The 18,311-nt window shown below is 35.1% G+C and overlaps 2 protein-coding genes across 2 annotated transcripts; both read left to right on the forward strand.

Moving 5' to 3' along the window:
- The first annotated feature begins 1,836 nt into the window (after positions 1-1,836).
- On the forward strand, positions 1,837-9,558 carry LOC138326402 (asparagine synthetase [glutamine-hydrolyzing]-like). The gene is made up of 5 exons (XM_069272513.1): positions 1,837-2,068; positions 3,892-3,917; positions 6,850-7,087; positions 8,945-9,112; positions 9,378-9,558. Exons 1-5 carry the CDS (start codon positions 1,837-1,839, stop codon positions 9,530-9,532), a joined length of 819 nt encoding a protein of 272 aa, XP_069128614.1. The 3' UTR covers positions 9,533-9,558.
- Positions 9,559-12,916: 3,358 nt separating this feature from the next.
- On the forward strand, positions 12,917-15,473 carry LOC138325375 (asparagine synthetase [glutamine-hydrolyzing]-like). The gene is made up of 3 exons (XM_069270997.1): positions 12,917-13,643; positions 13,759-13,996; positions 14,483-15,473. Exons 1-3 carry the CDS (start codon positions 13,438-13,440, stop codon positions 14,678-14,680), a joined length of 642 nt encoding a protein of 213 aa, XP_069127098.1. The 5' UTR covers positions 12,917-13,437; the 3' UTR covers positions 14,681-15,473.
- Positions 15,474-18,311: the final 2,838 nt, after the last annotated feature.

Here is an 18,311-nt window from a genome sequence, read left to right on the forward strand (position 1 = left end):
TTGTACCTGCTGCCCCTATTGCATGATCGTAAAAGGCGACTTAATTTAGGATCTTATCTTTTCTTTCTCCCTAAATTACTTTGTTCTTCCTAGAGTCTCCTTGACACCACCTCACTTTTGGCCTTTGGTTGAGCGCTCGCCCCTGTGAGGAAGGCTCTGGGTTCTGTCCCCTGGCCGAGACACACCAAAGTCTATAAAAGTGGTAGTTTCTGCTCCTGCTTAGCGCTCAGCATAATGGGAGTGGGACGACTGGTTTTGCCCGTTGTCAGTATAATGTGACCGGGTGGGGTGTGTTGCCTGGTGTCTTCGGCGGCATGCTTCACTGATATAGCACTATAGAAAGGGCAACAGTTCCACTATACAAGAAGACACAACACGAATATACCGCAGTCTCCCAAAACACGCACCTCGCACAACATACACGCAACACACCGTATACATGGGAGGCCGTCCTTACATGACCATAGCTGTTAATAGGACGTTAATTAATCAAACAAACAAAAAACAAAACAAAAAAAAAAAAAAAAAAAAAAACCCCACTTCCTTGGTGTATCTTAATTTGATTTTAAAAGTTGAGAAAAACTGTGTATCTATCGGGACTAATAATATCCTCGAGGTACAAATGTATCGCTTTTTGCACACTTAAAAGTCGGGCTTTTTAAAGTACAAGAAGAAAGTCAAACTAATCGTAATACACATACAAATGTACATTTATTTCATTAGTTTGAATCAATTTTATTATAACAAAAGACAAATGGATTGGACAAAAGTTATTACAACTTACTGACGTCCTTTCCGAACAAATAAATATATAATCACAATCATATTTTGTCAGGCGGTAGCTTATATATGTCTATATATGTTTACTTTATACATTGTATATCAAAACAAAACAAAAGTTACAAATTAGGAAATAGCTAAAGAGATAAAGAAGGGGTAAGAGACACCAACGCATATTTTTGTTTGTTATAGGGGATTTTGCTTATTGGCGTTCGCTACACCAACGTTAACACAGAGCGTAACTGTTGGTTACCAGCGTCATACTGTCACCGTCTACATACCAAATCCATTGAGGTGCCGTAACTGCCAGAGGTACGGCCATCATGATAGCAATTGTAGACGGAAGATGGTATGTCAGTACTGTGGCCGTGAAGGTCACGACGAAAAAGACGAATGTGATATTGTAAACTGTTACTGTGTCAATTGCGGGGATGACCATGCTGCGTCTGCTCGTACCTGTCCTGCCTGGACTCGGGAGAGGGAGATATTACGGGTCAAACATACCCGAGGTGTCTCTTGAAAATCTATATATTATTGACAATATAAACATGTTTGCGTGGCTCTCAAAGACACGATATTGATATTAATAAAGCTATATCTGATAAAATTCAGTGCTTTGTCAGGGATACGAATACATTAATTGAATTTCTTTGAATGTCTTGTAAACTATTTTTAATCTTTATGTAATGATATAAACTAGGAGACCTTTTTCATGGTATCATGTATATTCTTAAAAGAATGTCTAGCCTCTAGGTTGATATTATAGGATCCCATCATAATATGATAAAATAGTAATCGATGATAATTCATATTGATATATCACTGAAATTGTTTCTATGTACTGATATTAAGATAGGGAGAGGGCGTATATATAGGCATGTTGTCCAATTCCTTTTGTCTTTAACATATGATAATATCATATTCTGAAATGAAAAATGATATTGTGATATTGTACTAGTATTGCTCGCCTACATCTTGGAGGTAGAAAAAGAAGAACATAAAGCACCCTGACGAGCAGCTATTATGACGATTTGTAAGAAAGTAAGGAAATGACTGATGAAAAGCGGCTCTTCCATCGTGGACAAAGTACAGGCATGGGAGATTAAGTCGGACTTGGACAGGAACCTGGTATTCCCCGATGTTGAGGGAAATAACACTCAGGTCGTAAATCGAGAAGTCGTCGTGACGTTTAAACTTCTAATCGCAATAGAGCTGAGAATACAGTGGAAAGAAGGTTGCAAGAAACCCGTGAAAATCCACTGTCCAATCGACTTGGAAAATGCAGCAGGTAATTAGGGTGACAGGAAGTGCAAGAACACAGCCAACAGACAAAACGAGCCACTGTTGAAGGCTAAGACGAAGGTAAGTGGCAGTTACATGACCATCATTGCTTACCCATCGGTCGCTTAATGCTATGGTTAATGTTCGAAATATTACAGGACTGGATACAATCTGAAATCGTCAATGGAGTCTTTCTATCATTGAAACACTAGTGCAACAAATGTCGAAGAATGCACAATATGAGTCAATTTCATTATATATAAGTCATTACATAGTAATTTTGTAGGGCAAAGGTAGAATATTAGACTCTTTCAATACGGATATTATAGACGAGGGTCGCAATATGTAGTAAAATTCGAGGCTTGTTGAGGGTTTTGCGACATTTGGCATGGATCACAGAAAGATGATGTTATAACAACACTGACGGGAATATAAAAAAATAAAAATCAAACACTAATGTCATTAATTTTTCTTTGTTTTCATACTATATCCGACTTTCTGATTGGCTGAATCTGAGAATGGTTGCGAAAGCCCGACGTTATCGCAACGTCATAATAGACATGGACGTTGCTATTGATTTGGAAAAAATAATCCATTGGAAAATCAATGGAATCGACTGTTTAATCAAATTTTGTGAGAACCAGCAACGCTGATTGGCACAGTTTGCGAACAAATTTTCACTCATGTCTCGATGAAATTAAAAAATAGTTGCATCAATACTGAAATGAATTGTATATCAAAAATTGTATATAAAAATTTATGTACAGTTCTAACATGGAGAAATTGCCTGAACGATAAACAAAAATCTATATAAATTAATTAAATAGGTGGTTTGCTGTCGCGTTTGTTTATTATATTATATGGATTATTTTATCTTTATTTTCCCTATACATGTATATATTTCAATTCCCCTGAAGAGCGGTGGCCTGCAGCCGTGAAAGTGCTACGTAACATAAAATTGTTTCACTGGTCTTTTACAAAATATATGGTATACGTATATATAAATCTCCGTGTATTTATACATGAACCTTATTCTGCAATACTGTCTGGTCGTGACAACATGTGTGGAATATGGGCTGTCTTTGGCTGTAGAAGCGATTTATGCTCTCAGTTTAACACAGCTGTCAAAATAGCTCATCGTGGACCAGATGCCTTTCGATTTGAGCGACCTTACCAATTCCCTAACTGTACTCTTGGATTCCATCGCCTTGCCATCATTGATGCCCACCACGGAATGCAACCGATGAGAATTTCACAGCATCCAAACATATGGCTTATATACAACGGAGAAATATATAATTTCCGTCAGGTTAGTAACTAATTAAAGCTGATTGATTCAGCATGTAACTGTTCATTCGGGGAAAGTAACTAACTTTAACTGATTAATCAGACATCATTTTTTTATTTGGAACGACTAATACATGTATATGTGTAAAGACAATTTATAAAGGAATTGAACCAGTGCCCTTGTTGTTGTTCAGGACCTCAGTGAGTACCGGTATTATACTAAGAAGAAGAAGAGCGTTTGGTAATAATGATTGTTTTCTATTATTTACGACTTTTGAAGACTGTTATTGTTATGGATGCATATTTCTGTGTTTTATGCCCGATATTGTTCAGCTGTTTTACATCATCCACTAATATTTTTTCTATCTTTCTTTGGAAGCATCAAAATTAATTAAACAGACCATTTCAGAATGCATGATACCAGCTTTGTAACCCCTGCGCGTAAATCTAAAATGAACGTTAGGATAGTATAAATGAAAACTTCTGAAATTAAAGTACGTTTTTCTTCCTTTGTATACTATACAATTATCGACCTATTTTCAGGTGGATACGATGAGTTATCAACCCGAGTAAGTGATATATCCCAAGGCCAGAGGCTGAGGGTTATATAATTTTCGAGGGTTGATAACTCACCGTATCCACCTGAAAATTGGTCGATAACTGTTTTATTATATGACACTTACACGATATTAACTCGGCTCTTCAAAAAGACTTACATAATTATGTAACTACAAAGAACAGGATGATAGTTGCAAACTTTCTGTTTACAAAAGTAGTTACATGTAGTATATGGTAAATATCCAAATGCTTCTTTCAAATATTCTATCAACTGCAGGCCGTCTGACATTCTTGAACGTTTTCCATAAATTGAAGTTTGCAGTTGATCACCGTTGATCACCGTAAACTTGCTGCCTTCCGCCGTTATATGTTGCCGGCTATAATAATGACGTCACAATGAATTATCCCGACGTCATTGAATGACGGAAACTCCCGTTACGCTATGGGAACGACTCGACGTCAAAGGTGATTATGGCATCACATCTCAAGGGAGTTTTCATCGGTCTATTTTTAATACAGTTATTTTCGCCGCCAATTTCGGAGTTGATAATTACTTTTGAGAAACGTATTGGCCAATCAAAATACAGCAAAAGCGCCAGTCATATAAGAAAATTGATTATAGATTAATCTGGTCTGTATTGTTTCTATACTAACCATACATGATGATTAAGATGGCTATTTTGAATGTGTCGTTGCTTGTTAATTATGACAATATGTGATGAAGTAACATCTGTTAACAACATCTTTTATTATAATCAAATAATACCATGATATAACAATAATCACTTCATAACATGGAAATTTTATCGAGTTGTTTCAATGTTCTTTAAACATTCTGAATGTCTGTTTTAAACATATTATTTTTATTGATTAGTTATTATTTATAACAATAAAACAACAGCTGTCTTGTTCATTGAAATTTAGAAAATTCCATGAAATACCACATGCATATTCAAATATATTATTTATCAAGAAACTTGAGGTTCTGAATGTCTCCATATTTAATTTACATTTAAAACTCAATTCAAGTTCGATGTCAAATGTGAAGAACTTGAAATTACAAATGGTGGATAAATATTTGATTTTAATTTTGTATTTTGCTTTTGCACACAAGAACTTGTGTAATTGAAGAGTTTAATAGATTAAGGAGTAAATAAATACAATGTATTACAGTCACCGAAGTCACCGAGCAAGCATGCCTCCTCCCCCGATCACATGTACACGTATTCTGACACCATGGGAAAACTAGTCGTCCCACTCCCTTTTTAACCTAATTATAAGCGCTAAGCAGGAGCAGAAATTACTGCAAGTCCAGTTATAAAAGTTTGAAACATTCGAAGGACATACTGACGTGAAATTACAAAACATGAATGTTCTTTACCCTATTTCTTGAAATAATTAAATTTAATTTTACATCAATGTATCCTATTTTATCTTGATATTAAATATCTTAAAATCATTGGCTATTAAATGTTAACATCTCTGAACGTGGAGTTTTAGTAAGAGGGGGAAATAATTACACGAAAATCATTTGATCGCGAACATTACTGTCCTATGGATCAGATACGATATTCTTACCATAAAGTTACTTTGGGCATTAGATCAACGTACTGATGTACTGAACAGTGACAAACGTTTGATTATGACCTTCATAAGTCACTTTCACTCCCTAAAACAAAGTACAGTAAAACCCCTCTAACTCGAACCCGGATTCCTCGAATACCCCCTATTCGTCGAACTGGTCGTACGGTCCCGACCATGTCCCTATATAATCTATGTAACAAAACCCCGGAAAACAAGGATATGATTCATGTTCAACTGTATAGTGTATGTTGTTCAATTCTTGACTGTTTGTAATTTCGGATGTCATAAGGTGAATGAGTGAAAAATGAAATATGAAATCCACTTTATTTAAGTTCATTGTGACCTACTTATCCGCATTTCGAGATGTTTTCTGATTAGAAAAACAGCTAAAATATATATAATTCTTACTCATGCATTTAATTTGGAAGGATTTAAACAATAAAAACACATTTATTTTCAAAGTAAACGATCCGGTCAAAGTAAAATTGCAAAGTGAATTGTAAACCCGAATTTTGGTTCTATTTTTGCTGCGAATTTTGCTGAATATCTTTTCATTATGCAAATTGAGAAGATATTCAGTTCAATTTTCAGTAAGAATAGGAGCAATTGCGGCTGAAAATTCACTCAGCATTATTTTTGTCAGGATAATTTAAAAAAAAAAAATATTGTGTGTAAAGAAATTTCATGTTTTTACCCTTTAACCTATACCATGAACTGTTTGTATTTTTGTATAGCATATAATAGGTGTATCCTGCTTAAAACAGTTATACAGTGTATTATCACTCACTGTAAACCAATTTTCTTTCGCGTCTACTTAATTTCGCGATTTCCATTTCAAAATAAGTTTGCGAAGATTCACATTCGCGGATTTTATTTTATATCGTTAACTTGCTAACCTGCATTTCTTCGTTTATGTTTCTTGTTAATGTTCACCTTCATTAACACTGATTATAACTAGCATTATGTTTATTATGTAGGTGATATCTTATGTATTTGTTTCCATATGGGTAATTTGTCGTTGGTTTTATATACAAACCAACTTTCTTTCGCGACTGCTACTCAAAAAAGTAAATTGCGCGATTTTCATTCCAAAATATTTTCGTGGAGATAAAGTTTCGTGGATTTGAAAATGAAAGATGCTTTCTTAGAATTAAATTCTGCTATAATTCTCTAAGAAATCAATTTGTGGGGATAAATTTCGTGAAAATAAATCGCACGTGAAAAAAAAACGGTTTACAGAATTTAATTTGTAGTCCTTGTTTTATTTTATTGATAATATGAATAATCGTCGTTTTTAACTAGTTACACATGGTTGATGAATATCTTTATATAATGTTATCATTATATCTTTTTCCATAGCTTCAAGAGAAGTTTCACTTTAGCTTTGACACCCATTGTGACGGGGAGGCTATTATCCACCTATTCGCCCATGGTGGGATAGAGTTCGCGGCCAGACAATTGGATGGCGTGTTCGCCTTCTGTCTATTGGATACAGAAAAGAGGAAGGTTTACCTAGGCAGGGACACGTTTGGGGTGAAACCTCTCTATCGCTTGACCAAGAAGGATGGATCTTTATCAGTCTGCTCGGAAGTGAAAGGTACAATTGTTTAATAAATTTGGCCTTTGTCTGATCAAAATAAGTTACTGTAAATCAATTTCTTTGGCGGCTGTTCAGTTTCACGATTTCCATTTCAAAACAAGTTCGCGGAGATTAACATTTGCGGATTTAACAATTGACTGATAATTCCTATTAATATAAATGATGTATATATTAATTCGCGGGGATAAACTTTCGCGAATTCTCTTGAATCGCGAAATTCGCGAACGTAAATCGCACGCGAATGAAATTTGGTTTACACAGTATAACCGACATACTGTACTAAACTTTTGGTTGGGCAGTAAGACGTTTATTGAATACTGACTAGACACAATGTTCTTATATTGTACATGGATTTTATCTTAGCTCACCATCATGGTGCGTCGTCCGTCATTTATCCATTAACTATATGCTTTAAATCGCTACTTGTCATTTATTATAACCAAATTTGGCCAGAAACCTCCTTTAATACAGGAATGAGAGCAGAGTTTGTGTGAAACCTGACTCTGATCCACTGGGGCTGGAGAGTGGGGCACACTCGGTGTTAACAGTGGTAAATATTTTAATATTGCTAATAGCCATGGAGTTCCGCAAGGGTTGTAATCACATTTTGGCAAAACCATCCTTACTGGAAGGGAGAACAAAGTTTAAACAAATCTTAGCTCTGAACTCTAGGGCCGTAGGGATGGAGTACAATAGGTGAAAATCGAGGTAAATTCAATTAATTACTTTTAGTTATAACGTTAGAGATGATTTGCATGCATTGTAACCATTCGGCAAGAAAGGGAGAAGGGAATTAGAAGTAAAAAGAAAATCCATAGGAAATAAACACTACATTACTTGGCCTAACAAGCAAGGGTAATGATACAAGCCACGTAAGCGTCTTGGTCGTGGTTGCTATGTAGAAGACATAACTTTGAAAGGCGAGTACAAGCAATTGTTACGCCGCATTATTGATAACGCCATATTGTTGCTAAGCGTGCACTTCCGGTTACCGCGAACTTCCGTGTTACCGCGTTACTGGCGGTTTTACTAATTTGCGAATATTACATACAAAAACCACACTCTGGACATGTAAGGACATAAGTTATCTCAACTTGTTTCTTGTAATAGAGGTAGTGTTGAGAAATTTGTGTAATCATTATTAAAATGAACAGTCGGGCAAGGACATCCTCGATACTCCAGGGGTTCCGATTACTTACGATCTCTACACCCCTGGACTATCTCATAGTGAAATTGAAGGCAGCTCAGCGGAAAACATTTGACCTATCACAGGCTAGCAAAGACTTCCTTTGAAGACTACAGAGAGAGCGACGCCTAACATGAAAGCCACACAGTCAACCACAGTGTACCGTTATACGGCTCTTTTGAAGTACATCAAATGACTAAATTACCTGTTATATTCTGTTGCCTCCAGTTTTACTATGAAATAGTCCAGGGGTGTAGAGATCGTAAGTAATTGGAACCCCTGGAATATCGAGGATGGGCAAGGATGGCTAAAGTCGGTAAAAATGGTGTGAATGTATCCAGTATAATTTCTTATGAAATGGAAAAATAAAATCTCTCGTCAAAATCTGTCTGCGTACGAAGAAATTAATTTAAAGTATGGAAATTCTAAAACGTCCTCCCGGCTCACTATGTTCGTGGTTACATTTCCACGCAGCCTCGCTTTCAATGTTTTCAACTTTTCTTTACTTTAACGGTCAGAACTGGGAAACTAAGCAGAACTTGACCGTCGTATTAATATGTAAGAACTTTTGAAAGGCCAATGAACGCATTTAGACTGGTTTTCTTTGCCCGACTATTCACTTTAAAGAAATAAGAAATATGAAATAATCCTATTTGTTATTTCTCTAGGTTTAATGGACATTGTGGGATACAAATCAGACGACACTATACAACATGTGTTACCTGGTCACGTGGAGATTTATAACCTGACTACGGAGTGTCGAGCATCTTTAGAACACACACAATGCTTCCATCATATAGGTGACATCCCTAATCATGTGACCAGCGCTAGAACAGGTACGGGAATCGTATAAGATCATTATTCTATCGAATGGATATCGTGTCATATCCCATAATGTTTTAATGAAACTTTTTGATAAATTCATTAACTGTTCTTTAGGATATATATAATACTGCTTTTAAGTTTCTACTTATACTGTAATACATTTTAATAATCTAAGGAACGAAAGATGATAATTACATTCACTGAAATTTTTTTTTCTATTTGGTTGTAAAACAAAATATAGTATAGTAATCATACATGTTATATCAATGTTTACAGATAGCGACATCAAGACTAACATCAGGACACTGTTACGGAGCGCAGTCGACAAGAGACTGATGTCAGAACGACGTATCGGATGTTTACTCTCTGGTTTGTATAACATAAAAGAATACGATATCTATTCTGGAATTTTGAATATTTTCACCTTTTGATGTACATATTGTAATACCAATACTTTCATCGGGTCAATGTTTTGCTATTTTAAAGCTTGTCAAATTATTGCCTATCAAGTGTTAGACCGAATTAATAAACACTTGTTTTGTTACATCGTTAACAAACAAGCAGTTCACAACAGAAATTACTCATGAATGGGTTGCTCTAGAACCCTAATTGTAAATTTTGCATTTTGGGACCATTCGATAAACAAAATAGCAAACAAACAGTCATTTTGGATGTTGATAGTTGAATTTTGGTACCGCTATTTCGCAGAAAGAATTGAAGAGATAGTTTTCATGCGTATGTTCCCTTATATTAATTTCTATATGTTATAACTAGATCTACAGGATGATTTGATCTGTGTAATTTGATCTACTTTCTCCTCTTATTACCATACCCAAATTACTAGAAATGAGGCTTTTTTATCTATCAAAAACAGGATTAGACTAATTAGCATTTATCTTCATTTCAAAAAGTTACTCTCTCTACACCATTACCACCATTGAGCTTTTAATTGTACTTCAAGATAAATATATTCAAATTATATAATTGCATCCCGAAAAATTTCCGTGGCACTATGTCCTATATGTCAGAATATAGAAGAAATGAAATACTGATTGCGCATACACCAAAAGCAAGTTTTTTTGTTTTTTTGTTTTTTTTTATTAGACATTTTTATTTATTACATAATTTGTTTACACCAATCTATATATGAAGAAATATAATATTTTCAACTATTACACCGACCGTTCAACAAAACCTTGTTATATTGCACGGTTCGAAGTTATATCGCACGCTTCCATGGAAACGTTATATTGCACGGTTCGAGATGTTATATTGCACGGCTTTAGGAACACCTCGCTGTTGTTGTCTAGTTTTGTAGAAAACTTCCGAGGAATTGCGAGTAACAGTGTGTTACGTTATTATGACGTCACAAAGGGCCTCGTGCAATATAACATTTGTTGATTACCATCACCTCGGGTTAAATTTTATGAACTAGAGCACAGTAACCCATGAAATATTTGTATAATATATACCTATATAAAAACACACGATTAAACACCAATTATTGTTCAAATGATGAATATCGTTTATGCTCTGTCGGCGGTGGAGTATCTTTAAGGTAGCTCCATACTTTTGGAAAAACCCATGTCATTTTTTTCTTACAGGTCTTATTTTCTTGCATTTTTCATGTAGATTTCAAATCTGTAAAGATAAATGGGTGTTCTCGACCTACTTTTTGAGATATTTGAGCTTGAAATATACCATCCATGCAAATTTGCTGACCGAAAATAGAAAAATTCATAAAATTATGTTTTCTGTAATATTAGAGTGAATGTAGTCTCGATCCTGTTGATTTTTTGTCCTAAATTTCTTACGATAGAACAATATACAAAACTATTTTATTTTTACAAATGATAACTAATTTTTGTTATTTCCCAGGACCGTTTCTATATGTAATTACCATGTTTTGCCATATTGTCGCCCGTAAAAAAATCAATGAATAGGCCAAAAAGGAAATGAAAACCCATGTCAATTTCACAATATTTGTATATGATATTGCCCAAGGTAATATGTTTTTCAAATATCATATAAAAACACGGGGTCCTCGATCAAAATTTCACAATTTTGTAAGCTTGAAGTTTGTAACTCGCAACCCTACCCCCATTTCATCTAGTGCTAAGATGGGTTATATTTGACTATTTTTTGAAAATCATGCCGCAAAAAAACATTCCACATCAGTTCATACGTTTTTGTGATATTATATCTGGTTTATGTCTGTTTGTTTTTTATGATTTTCTCCAAATTGTGTGTTTAAAGGAAATCCGTATGCGATTTTTTTAGAATTCCGGAATTTCGGTCCGGCCGGGTCCCGTCTTATGATTTATAACGACGAACGGCACTTCCGGTGTTTAAAAATCCATTCCCATTTACGACAGGGACCGCAAAAACCTCAGAAATAGCATATAATTTTCACTTCACTGCTTTTATTTGATTTATTTAATGATTTTAAACATTCAATATTATATGTAGACAATTTTCACCTATTGAAAAAATATCCAAGTGTGATGTCGTGGCGTATCGGAAACCATTCTGGAATTCAAAACATCCTCCGCAACTTCCGGTATAGCGTCAAATGAATTGGCGCGATTTTCAAAAGTATGGACCTACACATATCTGGATAAAGTTTTGTCAAGTAATTATCTCAATATCTACATTGTAAACTAAAGTCTGGCCTCATTTTACACAGGAAAGCAGTATAATTCGCGACAAAATTGACATATACATGTATAAAGTCTGCAGTCTATGTATTCAGAAAATCAAATTTTACTGTAGCACTAAATTTCAATGAAAGGTAATATTTTTTTATAATTCTCTGATAGAATATAATGTACTAGTATAGTATACCTTGTAGACTTTTCTTCTGTATAGATAACTAGCATTTTCCAGATTGATAAGTGATATTTGTTTTCAATAAGTGTTGACGTAGTCAATAAATGTAGGTAGCACAACATTTGGGTACAGAACACCACGAAGTTACCATGACACCCGAGGAAGCTAGCGACGTCATTGGAAACGTGATCTACTGCTTGGAGAGCTATGACATCATCACAGTTCGTGGATCAGTTGGTACGTTGACAGACGTTTTAAAGGTCTTGATAAAAAAACGATGAAAATCATACTCTACATGGCATTATATAAGAGAAGGGTGGAAACTCACAGACTCAAAATTTCTAACCCGCCTACTTTTAGCGGCTATAAAAACACTTCTATTACATCGTCATAAAAACCCTTCTCGTAAATAGTGCCATGTAGAGTATGCTTTTTATCGTTTTTGATCTAGACCTCTAAAACGTCTAAAAATGGTCTTAGGGCACTCTGGTGGGTCCATGATTATATAATCTAACTAATTCTCAGATCCCTGTGGATAGGGGTGTTATACAGACGTGAAAGGGAAAACGATTTAAAAGACATTATGGTCTAGATCTGTGTAATGTGATTCGAATTTGGTTTAACATGCACGTAAGTTTACAGTTGTGTTTGTATTGTCAACTGATGCACAGGCGTCTGCTTCTGGTTTGAAAAAAAATATATATAATAGCCTACCCCTAATATATACAATGTGAGACACTCAATGAACCGGAAGTTGGGGGAAACGCTCCAATTCATTTTGAAATTAGACATAATATGACGACAAAATTTAGTGTCCGCTCCCATAATCAACGTACCTTAATTGAAAATCCTATTTTTGCAATGTATGCCAAGTTTTTGTCGTGAAGTTACAGTTTTTTAATATGAAACAGGACATGAAACTCTCAAAGTAGCGGACGATGCTTCAAATCTGGAACGGAAGTTGATATTTCAAGCGAGCAGTTTTGCAAGGATCAATCTGAGTGGTTAAATAAATTTATTGACCAATCAAACTGATTTTTGGAAAACTCCTCACTTGAAGAGTTCCACTTCCGTTCCAGAGTTGACCTGATGTATCGGAGTGCCTCACTTTCTTCATTTCCAAAGCCAGAAGTAGACGCCTGTCGCTGATGTTAGCACCATTAATGGCATATGTGGTGGTGCACACGAAGGCCTAAAAGGTTCAATGAAGCTTTAATTGATAACTTACAAAATAAACCCGAAGACCTAACCACGTGCGGCATTCTATTACGTATTTGCATATTGCAGAGTTTGATGGTGACGTCATGTGTTTCAGAGGGTAACGTCATAGTTTTCAGAGAAAAAAATTACTCCAATAATTAATTAGCAAGACTTCGCTTAGGACAAAAAAAAAACGCAATTTATATTCCCTCAAACTACATGATAGCATATGGCAGCTAAAAATGGTGTAAATTGATTATCCTTTAGAATCTCTATTTTAAAATAGATTAGACTGTCCTTTACAGCGATGTACCTTTTATGTAAATACGTGAAGGAGAAGACGGATACTACAGTGATTATGTCGGGTGAAGGATCTGACGAGGTTGCCCAGGGATACATCTACTTCAGAGAAGCGCCCTCTGTGGAAGAAGGTGATAAAGAAAGCAGACGACTGTGTAAAGACATCAGTATGTTTGATGTTCAAAGAGTTGATCGAATGTCGTCTGCATTTGGGTGAGCGAATTTACTTTTATTCTAATTTCCGTTCAGATACCTCGCATCTCTTAAATAATTCTTCTGATGAAACCAAACACGTTTAATTGGTATAATTACTACATTTTTTTTGAAGGCTGGAGGTACGGGTGCCGTTTCTTGATCATACATTCACCAGTTACTATCTCTCTCTCTCACCAGCGTTGAGAGCCCCAAAGAAAGGTATTGAAAAATATCTGCTTCGATATTCCTTTGACGATACAAATTTAATCCCGAAGGAAACTTTATGGAGACAGAAAGAAGGTTTCAGTGACGGGCTGACAACACAAACAAAATCTTTGCATCAAATGATTCAAGACTTTGTTGAAGAAAAGGTATTATGTAAGCCAAATTCAAACGTTACTTTCTTCATGAGTTCTCCGCATACAATTCTCCATTTATTCCCTTGTTCAATTTTCGAAAAAAAAACCAACATTCAACCAAACCTAAGCTCTTTCAAGGAAATGTAATCCGCGAACACTGTTAAATAGAGTAGCGCATGACGATAAAAGTTATCAAAACAACATCCACATCTTATAATCATTGGTATTGCGTTTATCTTCTGCATAAATGTATTTTTCAATGTTGTTCGCATATCATTTATGTTTTTCTTATTTGTTTTGTTTTAGCGTGTGTTCATGATCACTAGATTCAATTTTATCGACACCATGATATCAATATGCAAAACTAATTTATGTTTTATTGAAGTTGTATTTACATAATACCTCTTCCGTATTTCCTCTACATCTTTAAACCTCTATATTTTTCACGTAAGAATATGATTTGTATATCATACATTGAACAAGTTGTGATATTGACAGATGACTGTCTCGGATTTGGATGGCAGTAACCAACAGTATCCTCACAACCCTCCCGTCACCACGGAGTCTCTATACTATAGACGGATATTTGAGGGGTTCTTCTCCGGCCAGGGTCATCTTTTACCGTACTTCTGGATGCCCAAGTGGTTAGATTCTTCTGACCCTTCTGCTAGAACATTAAAAATTTACAAACAGTGAATTGACAAGATAACCTTCAACACGTTGTACATAAATATTGTCTTGGAACAACATAAGTTATCGTTGAAATCAATTGATATAATATTTCAGATTATTTCGTACCGTTATAGTAGTATAAAGTATGAACAATATTTGCGTGTGTATCTTTTGAAGAGCCATTACGAAATGGCGAAAGTGCTAGAGGACAGTCGTTTTAATTTTGTGTATATTCAACTCCACATGGACACGTACTTTTTTTCTTGACTTAGTATTAAGTTTATATATTGTAATATTGAATGGGTTTAAAAACGACTAAAAAGTTGTTAATATAATTTCTTATCATATGCTCTACATTTTCTGTAGGGAAAATGCGAAAACGAGTGAATACACATATAATATTCCGGTGTTACTTTCTTAATGAAAAAGCGCTTATTAGAACATTTATGTACATTCGATCTATTATATTATTCAAGACTTTTAATTACAAACTTTCGCTAAATCTTTTTAATATGTAATTATATTGTTCTGAAATACTATGCACAATTCATCTTTCTTTAACGTGTACATTTAGCAAAGAACCCCTAGTACCGAAAAGTACGCAGAAGCATTGTATGTAATATAAAAGGTTTGCTGATTTCTCGTCACTTGGGACTTATTACCCTTTGCTTCGCTTGGGAGTATTACAATAACCTTTACTTTGTAATCAGTTAGGGTCTAGAGCTCAGACGGCACGGGTCGATTTTCGGATACTCTGGAAATCATTTACCGAATTCTAGAAACAGTTCTATTTAATAAATTTGTATTTGAAAAATTATTCTGCATCTTTGGATTTCATATTTGTAATGGAGATATATCACAACGACGTTATCTCCGTTGTGAAAATATAAAAAACTAGAAACCGGTCGGTTAACAACTGATCATAAACTACAATATAAGCATGTGTTAATGGTCATAAAATAAGCACGTTAGCGTATATTAATAATCATAAACTGATATACATGTTAGCGTGTATTTCCAATTATCATCAACTAAGCACCTTAGCATGTCATCTTCGGTTACCCACGGTAATCAGCCTGCGGAGCGTACAGTGGAGTTTAGACACTGGGTTTACGAGGGTGTTTAGCATGTATCAATGATCAAAAACTACTAGTTGTTATAATACTATACATTTAGTAGTTGTTTTTTGTATTATTATAGTTTAACAATATTGGATCACTACACATTTGTATGTTAAAATTGGAACTTATTCTTCATAGTTCAACGTATTATGAAGTGTAGAATGAAAATACGATGAAAAGATGTGTGTAACAAGATTTCTAGATTGCTTACTATAAACATGGGTGCAACTTTATATTATCTTTAAAACATGAAGTTTGACAATACTTTAACATGTGCAAGTTTGTATGTGCATGGCACGAGAAATAATAAAAAAGCAAGATTAATGCACTGGATTGATAGTAAATGATTGTTACAACTTGCTTACAAGTGACACACGGTTTAAATCAATGTATCAATGCATGTATTTTAAGGTCGACTCCAGAGGTTACTATCACTGACGTTATATCCGCACCTGGACTATTTCATTGTAAAACTTGCTCAGAAGAAAAAAACCCTGACCATTCGCAGGCCTACAGAGACTTCATTTGAAGATTACAGAGAGAGTGATGCCCTACTTCAAAGCCATACAGTCAAAGTACATGTGTCTTCTGTTTTACTATGAGATATCCAAGAGGTGGATAATACGTAATTGATAGTAACCCATGGAGAGTCGAGGATGGTATTTGGAACAGTGTGACAAATGGTTCGATAGGAGTATAAATTCATTTATACATGCATTACATGTCAAATTATCGGAACATTCTAGGGACACCAACTCCATCTCGTAAAGAATCGCCAAATTATAATATTTGCCAAATAGGTGATAATTAGACATCTTATAAAGATGACGAGAGAAAATGATTTTTTTTCAATATATTGGGTAAATTTATCATGTTTGAAGGTAACACCAAACATTTTTGATATGTGATTTTCACTGTGTGTTTGATTAGTCAAAAGAGAGGTACTAGAATAAAAAAAGGGAAGACATGGGTAACAGTGAATTAATTTCATTGGTCAGGAAATTCAGGTTACAAGGTATATGGCGAATTCATAATCTGACATGTCTCGTTTTATCACATAGTCCGCCTGATATCCAGTGATTTCGCCCGTGTAATATTTTTGCGTAGGTCACTAGTGTAATATGACCTGGAGCGATTTTCATTTTCATTGGCTGGAAATTCATTGTGACGACAAACAGAAATAATAAAATGATGTCAAGAAAAATGACATGACGTCAGGATTACGATGAAGGCGGAACAAAATGGCGGCCTCTGCCGGATTTTCGGAATATATTTTGACGTGAAATTCTTTGTTATGTAGGTATTTGTAGTTATGTGATAAAAAGTATCTTAAATTTGTGTTCATTTCATATGAGATTTTATGAAACTCGTCTCAATGGTTCAATTTTTGCTCGCAAAAATAAAAACTTCTTAGACTCGTTTCATAAAACCTCATATGAAATGAACACTCATGTATATGCCAAGCCGTTTGGGTATTTACCTACTGAAATGAAGATATCTGTATTCAAAATAAAGATATCTGTATTTGTACAACAATTATAGATATATGTATTTGAATAAGATATATCTTTAATTGATTTAGAGATATCTTTAATTGAATTAGAGATATCTGTATTTGAATTACAGATATCTCTATTTTAAATAGAGATATCTATAATTGTTGTACAAATACAGATATCTTTATTTTGAATACATGTGCGAAGCACTTCTAAGGTAACGGATACACGAAAACATAAGAAAAAACACTATCTTCAAAATTCAATCCTACACACGGACAGCTTCAGTATGTGGTCGTCATTTTGGGGAGGTTGTGCGTTACTCCGGTACTGCTCTCCTCAGTAAATATATATTTAACTAATGCAAATGCATACCAGGGCGGCCCTGCGTTAGAATTGTACCTGCTTCCCCTATTGCATGATCGTAAAAGGCGACTAAATTTAGGATCTTATCTTTCCTCTTCTTCCTAACTAGCTTTATCTTTCCTAATGCCTCCATTGGCACCGCCTTACTTTTGGCCTTGAGTTGAGCGTTCGCCCATGCGAGGAAGGCTCTGGGTTCTGTCCCCTGGTCGAGACACACCAAAGTCTATAAAGGTTGTAGTATCTGCTCCTGCTTAGCGCTCAGCATACAGGGAGTAGGACGACTGGTTTGCCATTGTCAGTATAATGTGACCGGGTGGGGTTTGTTGCTTGGTGTCTTCGGCGGCATGGTTCAGTGATATAGCACTATAATAAGGGCAACAGTTCCACTATACAAGAAGCACTACATGAATATACCACAGTCTCACTGTAGTGCAACTAGTACGGCAACGATGTTTTGATCCGTTTCCGGTATCGCTTCGGCGACATGAAGACCACGGTACTGTGCTTTGTATCACTGATTTGCTGGCGTTACGGATGATACCATGATTCATGGTATGTAGTGATTGCTGAAGAGTATGATAAGTTTCAACCATACCAAAAAATATATTATTTTCTGTTTTCTTATATTTCAAAAAATGCATTTGAATATCACACATGACAGAAAACACAGCT

The sequence above is a fragment of the Argopecten irradians genome, chromosome 6 (assembly GCF_041381155.1).
Source record: "Argopecten irradians isolate NY chromosome 6, Ai_NY, whole genome shotgun sequence".
Lineage (NCBI taxonomy): Eukaryota > Metazoa > Mollusca > Bivalvia > Pectinida > Pectinidae > Argopecten > Argopecten irradians.